This window comes from Eleutherodactylus coqui, chromosome 8 (genome assembly GCF_035609145.1).
Source record: "Eleutherodactylus coqui strain aEleCoq1 chromosome 8, aEleCoq1.hap1, whole genome shotgun sequence".
NCBI lineage: Eukaryota > Metazoa > Chordata > Amphibia > Anura > Eleutherodactylidae > Eleutherodactylus > Eleutherodactylus coqui.
The window spans coordinates 158,145,960-158,170,350 of record NC_089844.1 but is presented as its reverse complement, the minus strand read 5'-3'; the positions used below and the strand labels follow the sequence as shown (position 1 = coordinate 158,170,350).

The window sequence follows — 24,391 nt, the reverse complement described above, 5'->3', positions numbered from 1 at the left end:
GTGTCTGTCCGGTTCCATCTCTCTGCCTTGTGGCTGTCAGGTTCCATCACTTTACCTTGCGTCTGTCAGGTTTCATCTCTCTGCCATGTGTCTCTCAGGTTCCATCTCTCTGCCTTGTGCCTGTCAGGCTCAATCTCTTTGCCTTGTGGCTGTAAGGTTCCATCTCTCAGCCTTGTGGTTGTCAGGCTCCATCTCTCTGCCTTGTGGTTGTCAGGTTCCATCTCTCTACCTTGCAGCTGTCAGGCTCCATCTCTCTGCTTTGTGGTTGTCAGGCTGCATTATCTCTGTCTTGCGGCTGTCAGACTCCACCTCTCTGCATTGCAGCTGCCAAGCTCCATCTCTCTGCCTTGTGTCTGTCCGGTTCCATCTCTCTGCCTTGTGGCTGTCAGGTTCCATCTCTCTGCCTTGTGTCTGTCAGGTTCCATCTCTCTGCCTTGTGTCTGTCAGGTTCCATCTCTCTGCCTTGTGTCTGTCAGGTTCCATCTCTCTGCCTTGTGTCTGTCAGGTTCCATCTCTCTGCCTTGTGTCTGTCAGGTTCCATCACTCTGCCTTGTGGCTATCAGGTTCCATCTCTCTGCCTTGTGCCTGTCAGGTTCCATCACTCTGCCTTGTGCCTGTCAGGTTCCATCTCTCTGCCTTGTGCCTGTCAGGTTCCATCTCTCTGCCTTGTGGCTGTCAGGTTCCATCTCTCTGCCTTGTGTCTATCAGGCGCCATCTCTCTGCCATGTGTCTGTCAGGCGCCATCTCTCTGCCTTGTGTCTGTCCGGTTCCATCTCTCTGCCTTGTGGCTGTCAGGTTCCATCACTTTACCTTGCGTCTGTCAGGTTTCATCTCTCTGCCATGTGTCTCTCAGGTTCCATCTCTCTGCCTTGTGCCTGTCAGGCTCAATCTCTTTGCCTTGTGGCTTTAAGGTTCCATCTCTCAGCCTTGTGGTTGTCAGGCTCCATCTCTCTGCCTCGTGGTTGTCAGGCTCCATCTCTCTACCTTGCAGCTGTCAGGCTCCATCTCTCTGCTTTGTGGTTGTCAGGCTGCATTATCTCTGTCTTGCGGCTGTCAGGCTCCACCTCTCTGCATTGCGGCTGCCAAGCTCCATCTCTCTGCCTTGTGACTGTCAGGCTCCATCTCTCTGCCTTGTGGCTGTCAGGCTCCATCTCTCTGCCTTGTGGCTGTCAGGCTCCATCTCTCTGCCTTGTGGCTGTCAGGCTATATCACTCTGCCTTGTGTCTGTCAGCTTCCATCTCTCTGCCTTGTGTCTGTCAGGCTCCATCTCTCTGCCTTGTGTCTGTCAGGCTCCATCTCTCTGCCTTGTGGTTGTCAGGCTCCATCTCTCTGCCTTGTGGTTGTCAGGCTCCATCTCTCTGCCTTGTGGTTGTCAGGCTACATCTCTCTGCCTTGTGGTTGTCAGGCTCCATCTCTTTGTCTTGCAGCTGTCAGGCTCCATCTCTCTGCCTTGCCGCTGTCAGGCTCCATCTCTCTGCCTTGTGTCTGTCAGGTTCCATCACTTTACCTTGTGTCTGTCAGGTTCCATCTCTCTGCCATGTGTCTCTCAGATTCCATCTCTCTGCCTTGTGCCTGTCAGGTTCCATCCCTCTGCCTTGTGGCTGTCAGGTTCCATCACTCTGCCTTGTGTCTGTCATGTTCCATCCCTCTGCCTTGTGTCTGTCAGGTTCCATCTCTCTGCCTTGTGTCTGTCAGGTTCCAGCTCTCTGCCTTGTGTCTGTCAGGTTCCATCACTCTGCCTTGTGCCTGTCAGGTTCCATCTCTCTGCCTTGTGGCTATCAGGTTCCATCTCTCTGCCTTGTGGCTGTCAGGTTCCATCACTCTGCCTTGTGCCTGTCAGGTTCCATCTCTCTGCCTTGTGCCTGTCAGGTTCCATCTCTCTGCCTTGTGCCTGTCAGGTTCCATCTCTCTGCCTTGTGGCTGTCAGGTTCCATCACTTTACCTTGTGCCTGTCAGGTTCCATCTCTCTGCCTTGTGCCTGTCAGGTTCCATCACTCTGCCTTGTGGCTGTCAGGTTCCATCTCTCTGCCATGTGTCTCTCAGGTTCCATCTCTCTGCCTTGTGCCTGTCAGGTTCCATCTCTCTGCCTTGTGGCTGTCAGGTTCCATCTCTCTGCCTTGTGGCTAGAGCTCCATCTCTATGCCTTGTGGCTGTCAGGCTCCATCTCTCTGACTTGCGGCTGGAACTCCGTCTCTCTACCTTGTGGCTGTCAGGCTCCATCTCTCTGACTTGTGTCTGTCAGGCGCCATCTCTCTGCCTTGCGGCTGGAAATCCATCTCTCTGCTTTGTGGCTGTCAGGTTCCATCTTTCTGCCTTGTGTCTGTCAGACGCCATCTCTCTGCCTTGTGTCTGTCAGGTTCCATCTCTCTGCCTTGTGTCTGTCAGGTTCCATCTCTCTGCCTTGTGTCTGTCAGGTTCCATCTCTCTGCCTTGTGTCTGTCAGGCGCCATCTCTCTGCCATGTGTCTGTCAGGCGCCATCTCTCTGCCTTTTGTCTGTCAGGTTCCATCTCTCTGCCTTGTGTCTGTCAGGTTCCATCTCTCTGCCTTGTGCCTGTCAGGTTCCATCTCTCTGCCTTGTGCCTGTCAGGTTCCATCTCTCTGCCTTGTGCCTGTCAGGTTCCATCTCTCTGCCTTGTGCCTGTCAGGTTCCATCTCTCTGCCTTGTGCCTGTCAGGTTCCATCTCTCTGCCTTGTGCCTGTCAGGTTCCATCTCTCTGCCTTGTGCCTGTCAGGTTCCATCTCTCTGCCTTGTGGCTGTCAGGTTCCATCACATTACCTTGTGTCTGTCAGGTTCCATCTCTCTGCCTTGTGCCTGTCAGGTTCCATCACTCTGCCTTGTGGCTGTCTGGTTCCATCTCTCTGCCATGTGTCTCTCAGGTTCCATCTCTCTGCCTTGTGCCTGTCAGGTTCCATCTCTCTGCCTTGTGGCTGTCAGGTTCCATCTCTCTGCCTTGTGGCTAGAGCTCCATCTCTATGCCTTGTGGCTGTCAGGCTCCATCTCTCTGACTTGCGGCTGGAACTCCGTCTCTCTACCTTGTGGCTGTCAGGCTCCATCTCTCTGACTTGTGTCTGTCAGGCACCATCTCTCTGCCTTGCGGCTGGAAATCCATCTCTCTGCTTTGTGGCTGTCAGGTTCCATCTTTCTGCCTTGTGTCTGTCAGGCGCCATCTCTCTGCCTTGTGTCTGTCAGGTTCCATCTCTCTGCCTTGTGTCTGTCAGGTTCCATCTCTCTGCCTTGTGTCTGTCAGGTTCCATCTCTCTGCCTTGTGTCTGTCAGGCGCCATCTCTCTGCCATGTGTCTGTCAGGCGCCATCTCTCTGCCTTTTGTCTGTCAGGTTCCATCTCTCTGCCTTGTGTCTGTCAGGTTCCATCTCTCTGCCTTGTGTCTGTCAGGTTCCATCTCTCTGCCTTGTGCCTGTCCGGTTCCATCACTCTGCCTTGTGCCTGTCAGGTTCCATCTCTCTGCCTTGTGGCTGTCAGGTTCCATCACTTTACCTTGTGTCTGTCAGGTTCCATCTCTCTGCCTTGTGCCTGTCAGGTTCCATCTCTCTGCCTTGTGCCTGTCAGGTTCCATCTCTCTGCCTTGTGCCTGTCAGGTTCCATCTCTCTGCCTTGTGCCTGTCAGGTTCCATCTCTCTGCCTTGTGCCTGTCAGGTTCCATCTCTCTGCCTTGTGCCTGTCAGGTTCCATCTCTCTGCCTTGTGCCTGTCAGGTTCCATCTCTCTGCCTTGTGCCTGTCAGGTTCCCTCTCTCTGCCTTGTGGCTGTCAGGTTCCATCACTTTACCTTGTGTCTGTCAGGTTCCATCTCTCTGCCTTGTGTCTCTCAGGTTCCATCTCTCTGCCTTGTGTCTGTCAGGTTCCATCTCTCTGTCTTGTGGCTGTCAGGTTCCATCTCTCTGCCTTGTGGCTGTCAGGTTTCATCCCTTTACCTTGTGTCTGTCAGGTTCCCTCTCCCTGCCTTGCGGCTGGAGCTCCACAAGTCCCGTCTCGCTGAAGCTGCAGATGGAAGAGAACAGCAACACCTCCTGGGTGATGGTGGAGATGACACCGACCATCCTGATGCTGGACACCTATATCCCATCTATTGTGCCTGCTCCCAGTGACGGTGAGGACACTTCTGCCAACTACTCCTGCTCTGTGGACCACATGGCCAGCAGCACTTACACAGTCATACCCACAGGTAGGACAAGAGACACAGGTCCCTGCCGTACTACTCTTAAAAAATAAAATATCTCTGGAAAAATATATATATTTTCTACCGCCATCTTCTGAGAGCCAGAACCTTTTTATTCTTCATAGTTGAAGAAGGATCTCTTTTTTTGTGGGACGTCCTGTAGTTTCTATTGGTACCATTTTGGAGTACATACGACTTTTTGATCAGTTCTTATTACATTTTTTCTTAGAAACGTGTTGACCAAGAAAGCACAATTCTGGCGTTTTTGTTTTCCTTTTCTGGCAACTTTCACCATGTGGGTTAAATAATGCATTAGGCTGAGTATTAGGGCTTATTCCCACGAGCGTATATCGGCCCGCATTTTTGACGTTCGGCTGATATACGTTTCGATCTAAGCAGTTCCCCTCCCCGGCTTTCTGCCACTCTCCTCCACTCCAACGTACGCAATGGGAGGGGGGCAAGGTCACTGTCCTGCCCACTCCCATTCCTGGCTATGGACAAAGGGCGGGAGCTTAGCTCCGCCCCCATTCCGCCCACTCCCATTGCAAACCACTCGGATGGGAGAAGAGAAGCAGAGAGCCAGTGAGTGGGAGGGATAACATATATCGGCCAGGTGTGATGACCCGTCCGATATACGCACGTCTGAATAAGCCCTTATATGCATGATGTCCGCACGTGCGATATGCGGTAATTCGCAGGCAATTAAATACATTACTATTTCTCTCACAAAAAAGAATGCATATTGTATTTTGCCACGTATTACACATGAGAGAGCCCATTGTTCTCTATAACTGTGTATGGTGGTGTATATATGCGTCGTTGCAAAGCGTCAGCGCGGGGAATTAAAAATACAAAACCGGAAGACTGCACGACAGCGTGCGTGAGCTGCGCAGTACAATATGGTGATAGGCCGACTCACCACCAGCTCCACAGTGGTTGCTCACGCAGGGTTTTACGCTTACAACCGTGTGACCCCGGTCTTAATTTGATAGATTGGCCTTTTATGGACCTAGTTCATACCACATATATATATATATATATATATATATTTTTTTTTTAAACCCTTAAAGGGGTTGTCCTGCGAAAGAAAGTGGGGTTATACACTTCTGTATGGCCATATTAATGCACTTTGTAATATACATCGTGCATTAAATATTGGCCATACAGAAGTTATATACTTACCCCCTCCGGTGCTGGCATCCCCGTCTCCATGGCGCCGACCGAAGCCTTCTTCTCCCTCGATTAGACGCGCTTACGCTGTCTGCTCTTCTGTTCTGTTGAATGGGGCCGCTCCGGCGTGCTCGCGCCGCACAGTTCTTCTGCGCATGCGCAGAAGACGTCTGCGGCCCGAGCACGCCGGAGCGGGACAAAAGAGGGCAGACTGCGCAAGCGTGTCTAATCCAGGGAGAAGGCAGCTTTAGTCGGCGCCATGGAGACGGGAACACCAGCACCGGAAGGAGTAAGTGTATAACTTCTGTATGGCCAATATTTAATGCACGATGTATATTACAAAGTGCATTAATATGACCATACAGAAGTGTATAACCCCACTTGCTTTTGCGGGACAACCCCTTTAAGGACCAGACACTTTTTAGAGATTTTACCTATGTGGCGGTTTACTGCCCTATTTTTTTCCTTTAGCTACTAAAACTATTTTTGCTGCGTTTTTTTCCGTGACATATAGGGCTAATTTTAACTATCTTTTTCATTGACTTTTTTTCCCCGTTTTTTAATTTTATTGGGGGTAAAAAGCTAAAAAAAAATTTTTTTAACATTTATAGTTTTTGTTTTTAATTATTATATTTAAGCTAAAAAGTACAGGATCGGGTTCCTCATTTTGTTTCGGACGTTTTGCTATATAGTATGTATGGGTTTGGTTTACAGGGCGCATGTAGTGACGGTTTTGGTTGGCGTCTGCTTTGTGTTATTTTCTTTTTTATGTATATATTGTTGTTTTATTCTGTAATTTGGTTTTACTGATCTATGGAATTATACTTTTTACTATCTATGTCCCCCATGCAGAGGCGTAACTTGAAGCTTCTGGGCCCCATGGCAAAACCTGTAACAGGGCCTCCAACTATAATGCTTTATTCATAGTATTAGGCTTCTTATATGGAGAAGAGAGGCCTTATGGGCCCCCTAAGGCTCCTGGGACCGGGTGCAACTGCATCCCCTATAGTTACGCTCATGCCCCCATGTTGTAATGTTAAACCTCTGGGGGACATTCACATGTTTTGTTTTATTTTTTATTTGATACTTTCCCACTGTAGCTGGGGCATCCATAGTTACAGGGGATACAAACCCCTATAGTGCCATTAGTCACTGGCAGAGCTGGCCAGGGTCTAGTATGACCCTCCAGCTCTGCTGGAGCAGGGAAGCCAGGCGGTCACATGACTGCCGGCTCGTGCAGTGGAAGAAACACTTCCACTTTCACCTTTTAGTACATGGTGTTCATTGAGCATTGCGTACTCGGGGAAAGACAAGGTAGAAAGTGTTAAAAACCCATCCTGCCTTGTCCTCCGGGTAATCAGCTAGGACTAATCCTCATATAATCGTCTTACACATGGGGTCTCTTCAGCTCGCACACCTCAGTGTGGTAATTAGCAACACAGGATGTGGCGGGTCTACACAACACGTGTTACCATGCAGGGCGGCGCAAGGTCCCACGGTCAGCGCCTGCCGCTCCGGCGTCCTGGAGCTCTGACGTCGGGGCTCTTCCGGCGACGTGGAGTGGCTGGTGTGCGGCGGCGTGGGCGTGTCAGCCCGTAGGGCGCCGCCCGCACTCCTCCACCTCTCTTGTGCAGTGGGGGGGAGCTGGCTCCTCCCACTCTCTGCCCCTGGGGTGGAGTCTTGTAGTTAAAAGGCTGGCAGTGTCCTGGGCTCACTGCCAGTTATTGGTTCTGCTAGCATCTAGTCGGTCCTGTCTGCAGCTGTCTCAGCTCAGCCTCTAGTTTGCCTGTCAGCTTCCATTTCCAGCTTTGCTTACTCTGTATGTTCTGTTGGTCATTTCCATCTACCTTCTCTGTCGGCACTCTGTTTCCCCCATCAGTTAGTCACATCTTGTCAGTCGCCAGGTCCCTAGCCAGTGCAGGGACCGCCGTCCAGTTGTCCGCCTGGGGTTAGCCAGGGTCGAGGCAAGTAGGCAGGGACAGTGGGGTGCGGGAAGATCAGGGCACCCCACCTGGTGTTTGGGGGGTCAGAGTGCCGTAACATAATAACTGGTCCTTTAAAACAGGTTTTTTCATGAAGGCGATCAACTCCCTCGCGACCCAGCTGCAAGCCGTGGTCCAGGATTGTTCGCTCGCATGGCGGCCCAGGAGCAGCGGGGGTTGTCACAAGGGCCGGATACCTCAACCAGTCCCGAATCCAAGTGCCCTCTTCCCGAGGTATTCTCTGGGGAGAGGAACAAGTTTTTTGTTTTCCAACAGGCGTGTCGCCTGTTTTTCGGATGCGTCCCCGTTCTTCCGGGTCGGAGGCTCAGAGGGTCGGGCTGATAATGTCCCAGCTGCGGGGCTCTGCCCACACCTGGGCCTTTTCCATCCCCGACGGTTCCCCTTGTCTGCAGGCCATGGACGCATTTTGTCAGGAACTCGGGGGCATCTTCGACGAACCGGACCGAGAGGGGTTGGCGGTTTCCCGGTTATTGGCGTTGCACCAGGGGTCGCTTTGTGTGGAGGATTATTGCTCCAACTTCAGACGCTATGCGGGTGATACTGCATGGAACGATAGCGCTCTGAAGGACGTTTTTCTGCAGGGCCTCTTGGATGCGGTAAATGACCTGTTGATTTCTCATCCCGTTCCCGAGTCCTTAAGAGAGGCTATGGAGCTAGCGGTAAAGGCAGATAGGAGGCTCAGGACTAGGAAGCAAGATAGACAGGCCCATAGAGTCAGGGAGGTCGTCTGTCCTGTTCCCTCTTCGTCCTTACCAACCGCTGGTCCCGAGCCGATGGAGGTGGACCCGCTTGACCCCGAGGAGCGACGCAGGATTCGTTTGTTGCATCATCTCTGCCTCTACTGCGGGAAAGCTGGACATCGGGTGATCACCTGCCCCCTGAGGCTTCAGCGCTCGCAGTCTGAATCGGCGGAACTCCGAGTCCTAGGCGACTGTAGGGAGGATCGCCTAGGACTTCAGGTACTTCCTAAGCTTCTGGTACCTTGTCAGGTGAGATTCCGGAATTTTTCCTGACCAGGGCAGGCGTTTATTGACTCCGGAGCAGCCACTAACCTGATAAACACTTATATTCAGATGCAGGAGTCCGGCTTGTCGTGAAAAACCTTGCTTTTATTTCAGTGATTTAGTGCTCTTAACAGACAGAGTACGCGAACTCCTGCATCTGAATATAAGTGTTTAAACTAAAGCCAAAGTTAGCCGGATGGCAATGTGAAGGCGTGTGAGTATACCTGCTTACGGGACTAAAACTGCAGCACAAGAAGACAAGGTGGGATATTCTACTTTTTTTGCTAACCTGATAAGCCTGCGTTTTGTCAGACCCCTGATGGCTGAATTTGTGGCGCTGAAAACGCCAATTCATTTTACTAGTATCGATGCTACTCCTCTCTCTACTGGCCTGGTACGATGATGGACCCCAGGATTACAGTTCACGGTGGGGATCCTTCACTCGGAAGAACTGTCTTTCCTGGTTATGGAAAAGATGTCGGTTGATGTGGTGCTTGGTATGCCCTGGTTGGCACTGCACAATCCCCAATTTGATTGGTCAACCCGGGAATTGACTCATTAGGGATCATCCTGTCATAGTCACCTATCTACTATAGCCGTGTGCTCCGTAGAGCCGGTGCTTATTCCGGAGTATTTGTCGGACTTTCAGGATGTATTCTCCAAAAAACTGTCTGAGGCTCTGCCTCCGCATAGGGAGTGGGATTGTGATATTGATCTAATTCCCGACAGTCCCATCCCTAAGGGAGCCATTTTCAATCTGTCGGACCGTGAGCATGAGTCCCTCAAGTCCTATATCTCGGAGGCTCTGGCCAAACGACATATCCGGCCGGCCGGGTCCCCTGCCGGGGCAGGTCTCTTATTTGTAGAGAAGAAGGAAGGGACATTGAGGCCTTGTGTGGACTATCGGGCCTTGAATAAAATCACAGTGAAGAACCAGTGCTCCTTGCCCCTAATTCCTGACTTGTTGAATCAGGTGGTAGGGGCCCACTGGTTCTCCAAACTGGACTTAAGGGGGGCTTACAATTTAATTCGCATTAGAGAGGGAGATGAATGGAAGACGGCGTTCAACACCCCTTTAGGACATTTTGAATGTCTGGTCATGCCTTTCGGACTCTGTAACGCCCCAGCTGTGTTTCACGGTTTTATGAACGCGGTCTTCCACGACTTCCTGGGGGTATTTCTGGTCATCTATCTTGATGACATTCTGGTGTATTCTCCTGACTGGGATACACATGTGTGGCACCTGAGGTTGGTTCTGACCCGTTTGCGCGAGTACCAACTTTTTGTCAAGTTAGAGCAATGTACATTTGGTTCAAAAAAAGTATCTTTGCTTGGTTATGTGATTTCACCCATGGAGATTCAGATGGAGTCTGATAAAGTAGCAGCAATCTCCCAATGGGTCAGACCAGACAACCTTAAAGGGGTTGTCTCGCGGCAAACATCAAAATTTTACATTAGCCCATTCCCCCTGTCACCCCCCTGGCATAAAATAGCATTTTAAAGCGTTTTTTAAACCGCTTGCTACTCACCGATGTGATGAAAGATGAACTTATAAAATTCTTCTCCAAAGATGGCCGCCGGTCCTTTCCCAGGGATGCACTGCGGTTTTCTCCCATGGTACACCGCGGGTCTTCTCCCACGGTGCACCATGGGCTCTGTGCGTTCCATTGCCGATTCCAGCCTCCTGATTGGCTGGAATCGGCACACGTGACGGGGCGGAGCTACGCGATGATGCGTAGAAGGGGCGGAGCCAGAACGCCGCTCGTGCCCGGGCCGACCAGAAGGAGAAGACCCTTCTGCGCAAGCGCGTCTAAAAAAGCAAGAAGACCCCGAAATTAGACGGAGCCATGGAGACGGGGACGCCAGCAACGGAGCAGGTAAGTGAATAACTTCTGTTTGGCTCATATTTAATACACGATGTATATTACAAAGTGCATTAATATGGCCATACAGAAGTGTATAACCCCACTTGCTTTTGTGAGACAACCCCTTTGAGGCTCTCCAGCGGTTCTTGGGTTTTGCAAATTTTTACTGCAAATTCATTAGGAACTACTCAGTTATTGCGCAACCCCTGACCGATCTGACTAAGAAGGGGGCCGACTTGGTAAAATGGTCGCCTGCAGCCCTTGAGGCCTTTAGTCATCTAAAGAGGGCATTTACGACTAATACAGCCGGACGCACGACTACCCTTTTTCATTGAGGTAGATGCGTCTTAGGTGGGGACAGGAGCAGTCTTGTTGCAGGAAGTCAGTGGGAGATCTGGGTATAGCCCATGTGCGTTCTTCTCGCGGAAGTTTAATTCAGCAGAACGCAACTACGACGTGGGTAACCGTGAATTACTGGCTATCAAATGGGCTTTGGAAGAGTGGTGACACCATCTTGAGGGTGCTAGACACCCAATTACCGTGTATACTGATTACAAGAATCTGGTATATCTCGCCAATGCCAAAAGACTCACAGCTCGTCAAGCCAGATGGGCGTTGTTCTTCACCAGGTTTAATTTTGTTGTGACATATATCCCATGTGAGAAGAACGTGAAGGCGGACACCCTGTCACGGAGTTTCGGGGTGCCGGAAAGGGAGACTATGACTCCCAAGAATATCTTGGCACCTGGCGTGGTGATGGCAGCTGTAGAGTCTAACTTCCTCCCCCAACTACAGAATGCTCAGCAGGACGCTCGTTCGGGGGTGCCGGAGGGCAGATGGTTTGTGCCAGAGACCTTACGTCTTTGAGTCATGGAGGAATCTCACTCGTCGGTTCTCGCAGGGCATCCAGGGTTTCAGGGGACCCTGGATCTTTGTTCCAGACACTTCTGGTGGCCAGGCATGTCTCAGGAGATCCGCAACTTTGTTAGGGAATGCTCGGTCTGTGCTCGCAACAAGAGTCAGCGGCGTTCTCCGGAGGGTCCTCTGAGACCACTACCGGTTCCTTCCAGTCCATGGTCACACTTATCGGTAGATTTCATCACTGATCTACCAGAATCCCAGAAGTGCACCACTATCTTAGTGGTGGTCGACCGCTTCTCAAAGATGGCACATTTTGTGGCGTTAAAGAAGCTACCGTCGGCAAAAGAATTTGCCAAGATTTTTGTAAAATAAATAATTCGCCTACATAGGGTTCCCCAAAATATTGTATCTGATTGCGGGGTTCAGTTTGTGTCGCAGTTTTGGCGTGCCTTCTGTAGAAACCTGGGAACGTCGCTTTCCTTCTCTTCAGCATTCCACCCGCAAACTAATGGTCAGACTGAGCGAAAGGACCAGGATTTAGTGCAATATTTAGGGTTGTTTGCTAGCAAAAAGGCTCATCAGTGGGCAGAGTTCCTGCCGTTAGCAGAGTTTGCACTAAGCAACCGCCCTTGTTCTTCCACTGGGGTATCTCCATTCTTTTGTGTATACGGTCAGCATCCTCGCTTCCTTACAGCAATCCCTACTCCGTCGGTCTGTCCTGCAGCTGATGTCGCCACAGATACGCTTCGGAGAGTATGGAAAGAGGTACAGAAAAACTTGGAAGCAACGGGGACTCGTATACAGTTGCGTAGTGGGAAGAGTCTGTCTGTATCTGAACCTTACAGGGTGGGACCGAAGGTATACCTGTCTTCTAGAAATCTCAAATTGAGGGTCCCATCCTTGAAGCTAGCGCCACGTTACGTGGGTCCATTTGTCATTACACGTGTGGTGAACCCGCTCGCCTACGAACTAGGTTTGCCAGCTACATGGAGGGTGCACAGGGTGTTCCATAAGTCTTTATTGAAACCTTTTGTCCCTGCCCGGAGGTTCCCCGTCAGAGTGGGGGTAATGTTACCATGCAGGGCGGCGCAGGGTCCCGCGGTCAGCGCGCGCCGCTCCGGCGTCCTGGAGCTCTGACGTCGGGGCTCTCCCGGCGACGTGGAGCGGCTGGTGTGCGGCGGTGTGGGCATGTCCGCCCGTAGGGCGCCGCCCGCACTCCTCCACCTCTCTTGTGCAGTGGGGTGGAGCTGGCTCCTCCCACTCTCTGCCCCTGGGGCGGAGTCTTGTAGTTAAAAGGCTGGCAGTGTCCTGAGCTCACTGCCAGTTATTGGTTCAGCCTCTAGTTTGCCTGTCAGCTTCCATTTCCAGCTTTGCTTTCTCTGTATGTTCTGTTGGTCATTTCCATCTGCCTTCTCTGTCGGCACTCTGTTCCCCCCATCAGTTAGTCACATCTTGTCAGTCGCCAGGTCCCTAGCCAGTGCAGGGACCGCCGTCCAGTTGTCCGCCTGGGGTTAGCCAGGGCCGAGGCAAGTAGGCAGGGACAGTGGGGTGCGGGAAAATCAGGGCACCCCACCTGGCGCTCGGGGGGTCAGAGTGCCGAAATAACACGATTCTCATATCCCCAAATATAACAGTAATATTAGTATGATGAAGCAAAAAGTGATCGGGTGTGCCGCTTCCACTATGTTCTGCTTATAGGAACACTCCAACAACATTTCTAGAAGAATCTGAAGAGTAACGCTGAATGAGATTGGAAAGGAGGAGTAAAAGTCCTTTTACACGGTTCAATGTAAACCAGATAACGCAGACATCAACAAGATTGGCAACTTGGCCTTCACACGGGCCGATTCAGAATGTGTGGGGGGCGAACAATAGTACATATCATCACCTGTATTTCCTGAAAGACACCTGGGCTTAGGGCCCCCTCTCCTACCCTATCACACAGTCATTTGTCAAAAAAAAGGAATAAATTACTATACTCAGCTCTCCTTTACTCTTCTGGTCGCTGTCCCCACTAGTCTCTTCCTAAAACTGCAGTTACTTGATCTGCTGATTGGCCACAGCAATCACATGGTCAGATCATGTGACCGGCTGCCAGAGGACAGCAGAGACTGTTGGGGGGGTGACAGGAGCCACTGATGTGGGGAGCCAAGAGGTGAGCATATTATATATTTTTTTTATTTTACTGCATTGGGGCATCAATGGGGGATGCCTAATTACCATTAGGGACACATGATGGCTAATTACCGTGGGGGGGCACCTAAGAGATGTCTAATTACCATGGGGCCCACATGAGGGACATCTGATTACTGTGGGGGCCACATGGTGGACACCTAATTACTGTGTGGGCTACATAGGGGATGCTGGATTACTGTGGGGGCATCATTAGGGAAGGGTGGACCTTATTAGTGTGGGGCAACAAAGAGGACATTATTAATTTGTGGAGGGCACAGTGTGGAGGGCATTGGAGGTAGCGGCAGGATGGGGAGAGTTGTGGTTAAAAGAAGTCAACATGATAGTCTGGCCCCGATAGCCAAGAAAAAAAAAATTCCTGGGGGCAGGTAGTATAATTTATTACTGGAGGCACAGCGCGTAGTATAATGTATTACTGGAGGTACAGGAGGGCCACAACATATAGTATAATTTATTACAGGGGAGCCACAGCATATAATATAATTTATTACAGGGGGGCCACAGCATATAGTATAATTTATTACAGGAGGACCACAGGATATAGTATAATTTAATACAGGGGGGCCACAGCATATAATTTTTTTTTCGGGGGGCCACAGCATATAGTATAATTTATTACAGGAGGGCCACAGTATATAGTATAATTTATTACAGGGGGGCCACAGCATATAGTATAATTTATTACAGGAGGGCCACAGCATATAGTATAATTTATTACGGGAACAATGCATATAGTATAATTTATTACAGGGGCACATAATAGATTATCATTTATTTCTGGGGACATGGTGTGTATTTTCTGCACAGTGTAGATGATTGTTGATTTCTGAGGCACAGCGAGTAGTGCGATTTTCAACTGATACAATGTCTGATTATTATTAGTAGTATTATTATTATAGTATTATTTTCAGAGAGACGAGAAGTACCCGAAGAAGTGATGGACATTTGGAGCAGATGGAGCAGTAAAGAAGGGAGTGGGGAGGACATCCCATGTGAGTCACTCAGTGTCACGGTGTATTCTGACTCCTATGGCGTCACATCAGTATTGTGTGACATGTAAGGTCCACTGCATTGCACTTGGATGTACTACACCTCTCAGCATGTCCTTACCATTGATAAGATGATACTGGGAGTTGTAGTATCACATGGTATAAACTTCTATAGAACACAATGGGTTACCAATAATGATCTGGTGTACTAAATATACCAAAGCATTACTGGCAACCCAAGTATACAACACGACTCGAGCTTACAGTCTTTCATTCTGTCAACCCCTCTCTCTCTCTTCCATTTCCTGCCCTAGGTTAGCCACATCCTATAGGATAGGCCACACCCTCTAGGTTAGTCACGCCCTAAAAAGGCCACTTCCATCACCCTGTGAAAGACTTCCCAGGTTGATGTCTCCGCTGATTGAGTCCAGCTTCACACAGCCCAATAACCGGACAAACAAACAATTGTTCCTACATTCATTGGGCTATGGGAAAAAACCTTAGCAGGTGGCTTATTCCAGTCTAGTTACTAAGGATACATTACCTAACAACTACAATACTGTACATGAGGTTATCAAGCAACATATCCCTAGCAACCAGTCTGTCAGCCTATTTGGACTGAAATGAGAGAACTGAGGAAGAAGAAGGTGCGAGGAGGCTTCCAACCAAGGCTTTTATCTTTCTTACCACCTCATTAGGGTGCATTCAAATGATTTCACGCTTTCAACTGAATTAAAATTAAAGGGGTGAAATCTACTGCAGATCTGCACCAAAATGAGTGACGCGTGAATGCATCCATAATCAGGTTTGTGTTGGTGGATAACTCCTTTGTTTGTTCTTCATATGGTATCTAATGAAGTTGGTTGACATATTTGGAATGGACTGAGTGGGTGGGCATTGTCTGGGGTCTATTAAATGTGTGGCCCGGTGGTGATATGAAGCTGCCACTGCAGGAGAGTCCTCCCCAATCCACTTAGATAATCAGTCAGTGATGTTATCGTTCCCATAATCTTGAAGATGTAAAGTGACTTATAAGGCCATTCATGGTCCTCTGGGAAATATGGCTTTGGTTTAAATTCCCAGTCATTGTTACAAGGTCTGACATTGACTTGCAAGAATACTGCCTTCCAATAGGTGGTGCTACAGAGGCACTGTTTCATTCTTCCATTTGCATATTTCCCAGAGGAGTATGCGTGGCCTTATAAGTCTCTTCACACCTTTTAGGTGCTCTCTCTAAGGAGAAACTCTACTACTGCCATTGCCATAGGTCACTGCCCCAAGTCCTGGGAGATGATGATCTCGAGGAACGACTTACAGGGTGATGCAGTAGCGGCTGTGTTGGTGAGGGGATAAAAAGATGGGTGACCAAGAATGTTTTACACCTTTTTTTCCACCCCTCACAGACATGTTTAGCAATGAGTCCAACGAGATGGAATGGATCGCCTGCCGTGCCCCTTTGAACTGGACCCTTTTGCAATGGTTTAGAGGTGGCAAAATGATTGCGATGGTGCAAAGATCAGAGGTTCGGCTGAACGTCGTGTTTGAGAGGGACAACTTGTCCTTCTCCATCACCTCCTTCATTGAAGATGGGAAATATTCCTGCTGTGATGAAGTAATGATAAAGAAGTTAAACTGGACATGTCGGTGGCCAACTCTACCCCAAAGTATGACAGGTAATCTAAAGAAGCCATATATATAGCTTGCGGACATGGGGCCGACTTCACTCCTCACTAGAGTCGTCTCTGATATTAGTGCACGGGAGAGCGGGGATACAATCAACAGCCCTATGAATCGGCACAATACATGGGATATTATGATGGAGACTCTGACTTGTACATTGTTATTTCCTGACAGGCTGGCAGCGGTTCGTGGAGGAGAGATATTGGATCATCGTGGTTGTGGCATTGTCCTCGGAGCTGTTCTGCTTGCTGATCATGGGTGGCTTCATAAGCATGAAACGCAGTGCGTGTTACGTTGTTGTATCATGACCTGTACTGTATATATCCCTCTTGTAGGAATGCTCAAAAAGATTTACCTTTCACTCCATTGTGTAAATTATTTCCTGCCTTCTCTTCCAATCCGTAGAGCTCCCCCCATAACTAGAAGTGCTCGCGTCCAGTCATGATATAATAGTCTATTGTGATACTGCCAGCATCTTCAGGGGTGGACCTTCTCAGTTGAGTCCTTAATTCTATCTGCTTCTAGGAAAGCTGAGTGACAACCAAATGGCCGCCATTATATTCCAGAGGGGTTGTCGGCCAGACTTCATAGACCCCTGAATGACAAATCTGATTTACAGCTCGGAGTCTACAGAAAGCTGAGTGATGATTATGTTATATGTTTTGTTATAGGGAAGCGGGTGAGGAGACAGGCCAAGAGCAGGTGAGTGTAGACTACATACATGAATGCCACCACCCTGTGCCCGCCAGACCAATGGCATCTCATTTCCTTTCCCTTTAATGGAATGTGAGACGCCGGACATTTCTATAGGACACGTCCAGCACCTGATATACAGTAATATCTGCCGGCGGTATGTTACCCAGAGACTGATATTGTCCCCTGTCCTTTAGGTTCTTCAAGGCGAGCACAGCCGCCAGGAATGTCTACACGAACTCCATCAACCAGGAGACAGGTGACGTTATGTGTGAGGTCGCCGCTACATCTATTCCTGAGGGCGGATTCACACGGGAGAGTGCGAGTCACACCCATCGTTCTCAGGCGCGACTCACATCGCACAGGACACTCCATCCATGGGTTGTGCGATGTGCGAGAGACCGCATGTCTACATGTTCTATCCTTGTGCAAGACTCAAATGAACATACGGCGATTGTTCTGTCTTGCAAGAGAAAAATCTCCCATGTGAATAGACCCATGTGCGTCTCGCAATGCACAAAACCCACGCAATTTTATTACCCGTCTGAATGAGCCCTGACTCCTCTTATTTACCTTGTGTTTCTTATTCCTTTTCTCTTCCATTGCCTCCTTTCTTCTCCTCATTATCCTGATGCCTTATCTAATTTTCATTCTTTTATTCCCTTCTTCTTACATTCCTCTTTTCTGTCTTCTCTTCTTTTTCCTTTTTTTCTTTTCTTCCTCATTCTTCTCTTTCTGATCATCTTCCTTTTACTTCTTCACTTCCTTTCATTTTTTATCCCCTTTTTCTTTATCTACCTTTCCCTTCTTTTCTTCCTTCTACTTCTCTTCCTTCTTCATTTCTTCTTTGCTTTTGTGTCCTTTCTCCTCCTCTTCTTCCTCCTTCTACTGTTCTTCCTTCTTCTTGTTCCTTTATCTTTTCTTTCCTTCTCCTTGTCCTTCTTCTTCTGTTCCTTTATCTTTTCCTTCTTCTTCTGTTCCTTTATCTTTTCCTTCCTTCTCCTCGTCCTTCTTCTTCTGTTCCTTTATCTTTTCCTTCCTTCTCCTCGTCCTTCTTCTTCTGTTCCTTTATCTTTTCCTTCCTTCTCCTCGTCCTTCTTCTTCTGTTCCTTTATCTTTTCCTTCCTTCTCCTCGTCCTTCTTCTTCTGTTCCTTTATCTTTTCCTTCCTTCTCCTCGTCCTTCTTCTTCTGTTCCTTTATCTTTTCCTTCCTTCTCCTCGTCCTTCTTCTTCTGTTCCTTTATCTTTTCCTTCCTTCTCCTCGTCCTTCTTCTTCTGTTCCTTTATCTTTTCCTTCCTTCTCCTCGTCCTTCTTCTTCTGTTCCTTTATCTTTTCCTTCCTTCTCCTCGTCCTTCTTCTTCTGTTCCTTTATCTTTTCCTTCCTTCTCCTCGTCCTTCTTCTTCTGTTCCTTTATCTTTTCCTTCCTTCTCCTCGTCCTTCTTCTTCTGTTCCTTTATCTTTTCCTTCCTTCTCCTCGTCCTTCTTCTTCTGTTCCTTTATCTTTTCCTTCCTTCTCCTCGTCCTTCTTCTTCTGTTCCTTTATCTTTTCCTTCCTTCTCCTCGTGTTCTTTGTTCTAATTTTCCCTTATCTTCTTATTTCCCATCCTCTTTTATGGATATACTGATAAGAACGACAATCATCTTGTTAATATCCACCTTCTAACGTCTGGAATCTTCATGATGTTCTTTTGCTTTGTGTCTCCACTGATCAGATGTTGGCCTGAAAGATCAGGAATTCACCTACGAGAATGTGTCAGTAACTCTGTCCAAAGCCGTCAGTGATGATTGTTACTCCAACAAGAGCTCCTTCCTGTCCGATGGTGAGTTAGTGCTGATCAATCACAGAAATCCCCGAAGCAGCCAGAAATGGGTTAGGGCTCGTTCACACCTGCATATACTGCTTGTTGGGATAAATGGTTGTGGATGGATAGTTAGCCGATGGTGGTTATATAGAAGATGTGGCCCTTGGCACATGTAAAGTGGGGCCCCTCACCATTTTTAGACCGTTCTTGTAATTATATATATTTATATACACAATAAAATTGTAATTCAGTGTCCAAATAGTCCCACCATACATTGCCTAAATAGTGATGGGGTTCACAGTAAGGTCCCTGGTGGTCCAGTGCAATGAATGTTTGCATGGTCCACTTGTTCTCCGTGGCTCAGATTGTAAAGTGCCCATCCATAGATCTTTAACAGCCCGGCCGTCAGCTATTTCTCGCGACTTCCCACTACACGTTAATTCTCGGTTTGGTTGAGCGTTCATGAATGTTTCATGAGGACAGTAGAGATGGTAGCCGCCAGACAGCTCTTATCTCCAGAGGAACAAAAGGATCAGGTATTGAAAGTCAACATCCCTGATCCTTCCTCCAACATCCTCTGTTGGGGAAAAGTTCGGAGGTTCCTGTTCACATTTGTTCGGTCCCAGTGAAATTGATGGGTTTAATGACTTTTGTCTAATATACATGGGGGCCTTTAGTGGCACCCTAGGAAATGGTGCCTGGGCAATTGACCACGTTGGCACCCCTCAAAACCATCCCTGGGTGACCCCTGGGGCTGAGTATGGAGTCGGATTGTACAAATGGCTGTGGAGGTGAATGGTCATCAGGTTGGATGACCAGTAGTAGAGGCCCACAAGGGAAGAGGGGAGGATTCAGTTCACCGGCATAGTCTTGTATCTACATACCCTGGAGAAGGCAGGCTGTCTTTTTACTACCCCCGGCTCTTAGGCCACCAGATCAGGGACCCATATTGAACTTGTTGAATGCTCCTTGCGGTGTTTGTCAGTCCCTATATTCTTCACATGTATAGGGGTCATTTCTGTGACCCTCCAGCCCTTTCCCTCTTCTCTATGTTCTATACCCTCCAGTATTTAGTCACTTGGGTTTTATCACTAAACTTATTTGAGGTCTGTCACCCCTCCAACAGTCAGAACAGAAGAGGAAATGAGATTATTGTCTCCCGCCGTGTTGTTTTGTGTCACGCTTCCCCAATCTCCCCCGACAGTTCAGCCTCAAAAACATTTCTCTAGTAATCGGACATGTTCCGTTAGGAGCCATTATATGAACGTCACCATTTCAAGATCCCTACTATTAATGACCAGAGACTTAGTTCTACTTGCACAGCTGAGGGGTTGTTACAATGTATCAGGGTTGGCAATCCTTTTTGAGCTGTACACAGCAGCAGTACAAATCTCTGCCCCACCTGGGGCTCCAGACATCCCCTTTACTTGTTTTATAAGTCATTTCTATGTGATCCGCAGGTGCCGGTTCTTATCTGGAGCCGACGCCTGAAGGAGGTGATCAGGTGTCTGATGGTGAGTGAAGAAGTCAAAATATTCTGCCACTTATTTTCATTGTGGGCTGTTTGCTCCGTTCACCCGTCATTCCCATCCTCCATTGTTCTCTGCCCTCCCTATCTCTGTCCCCCCTCATAGAAAATAGCAGTGTAATACCCTCTCTTCACCTGCAGGTGGCTGCTATGAGAACACAACGCAAGATGGCGATGACCATGAGGACTCTCTAGGTACAGTGATGTTAGTGATCGACAGGAGGATGAGGACGTCTGCTCATGTGATGATAGCGTGGGGTCATGTGATGATAGCGTGGGGTCATGTGATGATAGCAGGGGGTCATGTGATGATAGCGTGGGGTCAGCATATTAACATCTTCATCAACACTTCTGCCCTAATCACCAATCAGGTTGCTGGAATTGTGAATCAGAACCAATCAGGTTGCTGGAATTGCTGAATAGGGCAGAAGTGTTGAGGAATATGTTAATATGCCTGGGGTCAAGTGATGATAGCGTGGGGTGTCATGTGACGATAGCACAGGGTCATGTGACAATAGCATGGGGTCAGGTGACGATAGCACAGGGTCATGTGACAATAGCGTGGGGTCAGGTGACGATAGCACAGGGTCATGTGACAATAGCGTGGGGGGTCATGTGAGAATAGCGTGGGGTCAGGTGACGATAGCACAGGGTCATGTGACAATAGCGTGGGAGGTCATGTGACAATAGTGTGGGGTCAGGTGACGATAGCACAGGGTCATGTGACAATAGCGTGGGAGGTCACGTGACAATAGTGTGGGGTCAGGTGACGATAGCACAGGGTCATGTGACAATAGCGTGGGGTCAGGTGACGATAGCACAGGGTCATGTGACAATAGCGTGGGAGGTCATGTGACGATAGTGTGGGGTCATGTGACAATAGCAGGGGGTCATGTGACGATAGCGTGGCTGACATTCTGTTCTGTTTTTTAGATGGCGAGTGCTATGAAAACGCCAATGAAAAAATTAAAGATGGATCTGAAGGTGTGGGCTCAGAAACATGTGCTACATGTAACTGGAAGGACTGTGCTCTAGTATAATAATGGCATGAGTTCATGTATGTTCTTCCCGTGTCTCAGGGTCCCAGTCATACGAAGACATGAAAGGATCCATCTGTATACGAATGAAAACCGAAGCTCCTCCAGAGGAGAAGATAACACAAGATGAAGGTGAGATGCTTCTACTCATGCGGCCTGTAGCGCCCAACATGTGGGTGGTCAGAGATTAACAACTTACTGCTCACCTCCCGGCTGACCGAAATAACTCCCACGCTGTGCGCAGCAACAACGTTTCTGCATTAAGTCACGCCCCATTTAACATTAAACTGCACCCTTTGTGCCCCCTCACAGTAAGAGTACCCCTCAATGACCCCCACACAGTAATAGTGCCCCTCAATGACCCCCTTATACTCATGGTGCCCTTCAGTGACACCTCCCCCCCACAGTATTAGTGCCCTTTAGTGACCCTCACTAACCCCCCTTACAGAAATAATGCCCCTCAGTGACCCCATCACAGTACTAGTGCCCCTCAATGACCCCCTCACACTCATGGTGCTCCTCAGTAACACCCCCCCCCACACACACACACACACACACACACACACACACACACACAGTAATAGTGCCCTTTAATGACCCTCTAACAGCAACAGTGACCGTCAGTAACCCCCCTTACAGAAATAATGCCCCTCAGTCACCCCATCACAGTAATAGTGCCTCTTAGAGACACTCTCACAGCAACAGTGACCCTCAGTACCCCCTCTCTCAGAAATAATGCCCCTCAGTGACCCTCTCACATTAATAGTGCTGCTTATTTCCCTCCCCACAGTAATAGTACCCCTTAATGACTGCTTCACAATAATAGTGCCCCTTAGTGACCCCTTCAAAGTAATAGTGCTTCTTAGTGACTCTTTACAGTAATAGAGCCTCTCAGTGACCATCTCACAGTAATAGTGCCCCTGGGTGAAGGCCTCACAATAGTACCCCTTAGTAACTGCCTCACATCCACATTGCCCCTCCATGACCCCCTCACAGTAATGGTGCCTGTTAGTGACCCCCTCACAGTATTAGTGTCTCTTAGTCACCTGCTCACAGTACTAGTGCCCCTCGGTGACCTCCTCATGTTAATACAGCCTCTTAGTGACTGCTTCACAGTAATAGTGTCCCGCTTACAGTATTGATGCCCCTAACTGAAACATTCCATATATGGTGCCTCCCTGGACCCCTCACCCAACTTCTTGGGCAGCCAGGCGTTGGTGGGCAGCAGCTGAGGTGAAGGAAGCGGTGGGCTGGATTTCGCCTCATCATTCTCTAGCTATGACATCATCAGGTTTGGGCTACATTGTCTCCTACTATGAAGCCCTGGACTGCAGGTAGTAAGGATAGTGCAGGAGGGAGCTGATGACTCCCTGCTCCTTCATAGTGTTCTGTATCTGCCACCTGGGGACGCAGATACAGTTGGAATGTGGCCTTGTGGCACGCCTCCCGGGCAGCGGGACAGCACTTGACATCTGGGACTGTCCCACAGGTAGAAGCATGACTCTGGTCATACCAAGAGCAGCTTCTGAGATTCTGACGGTTGTCCTTGGAAACAGACAATTTAGCAACACCCCATTGTCAGACATGTGACCTAACAGCTGAGCTCCCACAATGCACTGCTTTATTTTAGTATATAGGATGGGAGCTCATATAGATCAGAGACCCTCAGGGGAGGGGCACTCCCAGGGCACAGAGAGTTCTGGGTAACAGAGAGACATGTTGGGGGTAAATTAGATTTCCACTTCTTACTGTGGAGACTTTAGTTTTCACTTCCAGGCGGAATTCAGTGTAAAGGCTGAAGGATGGAATCAGGAAGGGAGGAGCGGGGAGGAGAGGGCCGGGCGGAGTATGAGGCCGGGGACCCTGTGACCAGCGACGGCTCCACAACTGCTGTGACTTACCTACTTCCTGAAGCAGGGCAGGGGCATGGCTGGCTGACAGAGGAGGAAAATAGCACACAGGGACAGAAGAAAAGGTATAGGCAGCACAGCTGATTGCTGATTTTTGACTGTATTGCTGCTGTGACTATAATTTACCTAGTGATACTACTTGCATAAAACCCCATGCAGCAGCCTCGTCCACTCGAGGTCAATCCCCAGCCTGCAGCGACTAGCAGTGATCGAGGGGATCTCTACTATCTTCTACTTACAGATGCGGATTCCTATGAGAACATGCAGACCCCTCTCTACTCCCAAGCCAATCGCTTCTTTAACCCCCAACACAAACCCACTGAGGACCAGCCTGAGGGCAGGAAGGCAAGTGTGGCCGACCCTGCCGCCCATCAGCAGCCCTGGCAAGCATCCACAGAACTTCAAGAAGAAGGTAGGTTCCATCCACCAGGCCAATTCTGAGCTGAGCCAAGTTAAAGGGATGGCTAACAGGGTAAACGCCCTACAACCTCTACCCCCTGGAAGCCTCTGCAGGGCAGTTTACAATAGATGCTCTGTCATCGGCTTCATATGGCATTATTACTTTGGATACATATGGTAATGGGGCACTGTATGGCATTATTACTTTGGATACATATGGTAATGGGGCACTGTATAGCGGTACTGTATGGGCACTGGCCGTATGGCTGGTATTTGAATCTATATGAAGGCATTACATGGGGAATATATGTCAATATTAGTAGCGGCACAGTTATTTAAATAGTGCATGGTGGTAATATTTAGGCAATCTATACTGGTAATATTACATGAGTAATTGATTGGAATGTTATTTGGGCAGAGTATGGCAGTATTACATGACTAATTCATTATACTGTATAGTGTTATTGTATGGATACTACGTTGTGATATTATATGGACACTATATAATAGTATTACATGGACACTGTACACCAGTATTATTTTGGAATTGCTTGGTACTAGTACTTGGGCACTATGGGGTGGCAGTATATGGTCACTGTATATGGGTACTATTGAGCACTGTAGGGCATTATTTTGGACGCTGCATAGTATTATTTCTGGTGGGAGTTTCTTTCTGCTGCCCGATCTTCTCACCGTTTCTCTCTTTTTCTGGTTGGACAGATGGAGACTTTTACCTTTCCTATGAAACCAACAAATTGTGACGGAAGCCCAAAACTGAGAGGAACCCCCCGCCGCAGCCACGACCGAACATTCAGGGGGGTGTCAGAATCGGAATCACCAAGTACCAAAGCTGCACTGAGGATGTGCGGCGCACCTCTATGGAGATGTATGAAGAGATCTACTAGTTACATCCCTGGGCTGCAGAGCTTGCACTTCATGACTTTACTGTCTTCATCCTGCAGTAGAAGTACTGAAGAATTTCTTGTCAGTCAAGAATGAGTAACTGATGTCATCAGCAAAAAGAGGAGACATTTTTGGAGAAATCTTTTTTTTATTGCGAATATAATTTTATTTTAATA

At 48.7% G+C, this 24,391-nt stretch overlaps 1 protein-coding gene across 1 annotated transcript; it reads left to right on the top strand.

The window, feature by feature from the left end:
- The first annotated feature begins 4,023 nt into the window (after positions 1-4,023).
- Positions 4,024-24,123, top strand: CD19 (CD19 molecule). Its single transcript, XM_066577883.1, has 13 exons — positions 4,024-4,182; positions 14,184-14,264; positions 15,665-15,934; positions 16,116-16,223; positions 16,613-16,643; positions 16,832-16,893; positions 18,349-18,456; positions 19,899-19,952; positions 20,108-20,161; positions 20,900-20,950; positions 21,046-21,135; positions 23,155-23,325; positions 24,033-24,123. Exons 1-13 carry the CDS (start codon positions 4,035-4,037, stop codon positions 24,071-24,073), a joined length of 1,269 nt encoding a protein of 422 aa, XP_066433980.1. The 5' UTR covers positions 4,024-4,034; the 3' UTR covers positions 24,074-24,123.
- The last annotated feature ends 268 nt before the right edge of the window (positions 24,124-24,391 follow it).

Excerpts from the sequence above, each read along its gene's own strand:
- CD19 (XM_066577883.1), top strand. The coding sequence starts at position 4,035 with ATGGTGGAGATGACACCGACCATCCTGATGCTGGACACCTATATCCCA. Across the intron at positions 16,894-18,348 it reads CTCCATCAACCAGGAGACAG|ATGTTGGCCTGAAAGATCAG; the intron begins GTGACGTTATGT and ends TCCACTGATCAG. Across the intron at positions 20,162-20,899 it reads TGACCATGAGGACTCTCTAG|ATGGCGAGTGCTATGAAAAC; the intron begins GTACAGTGATGT and ends TCTGTTTTTTAG.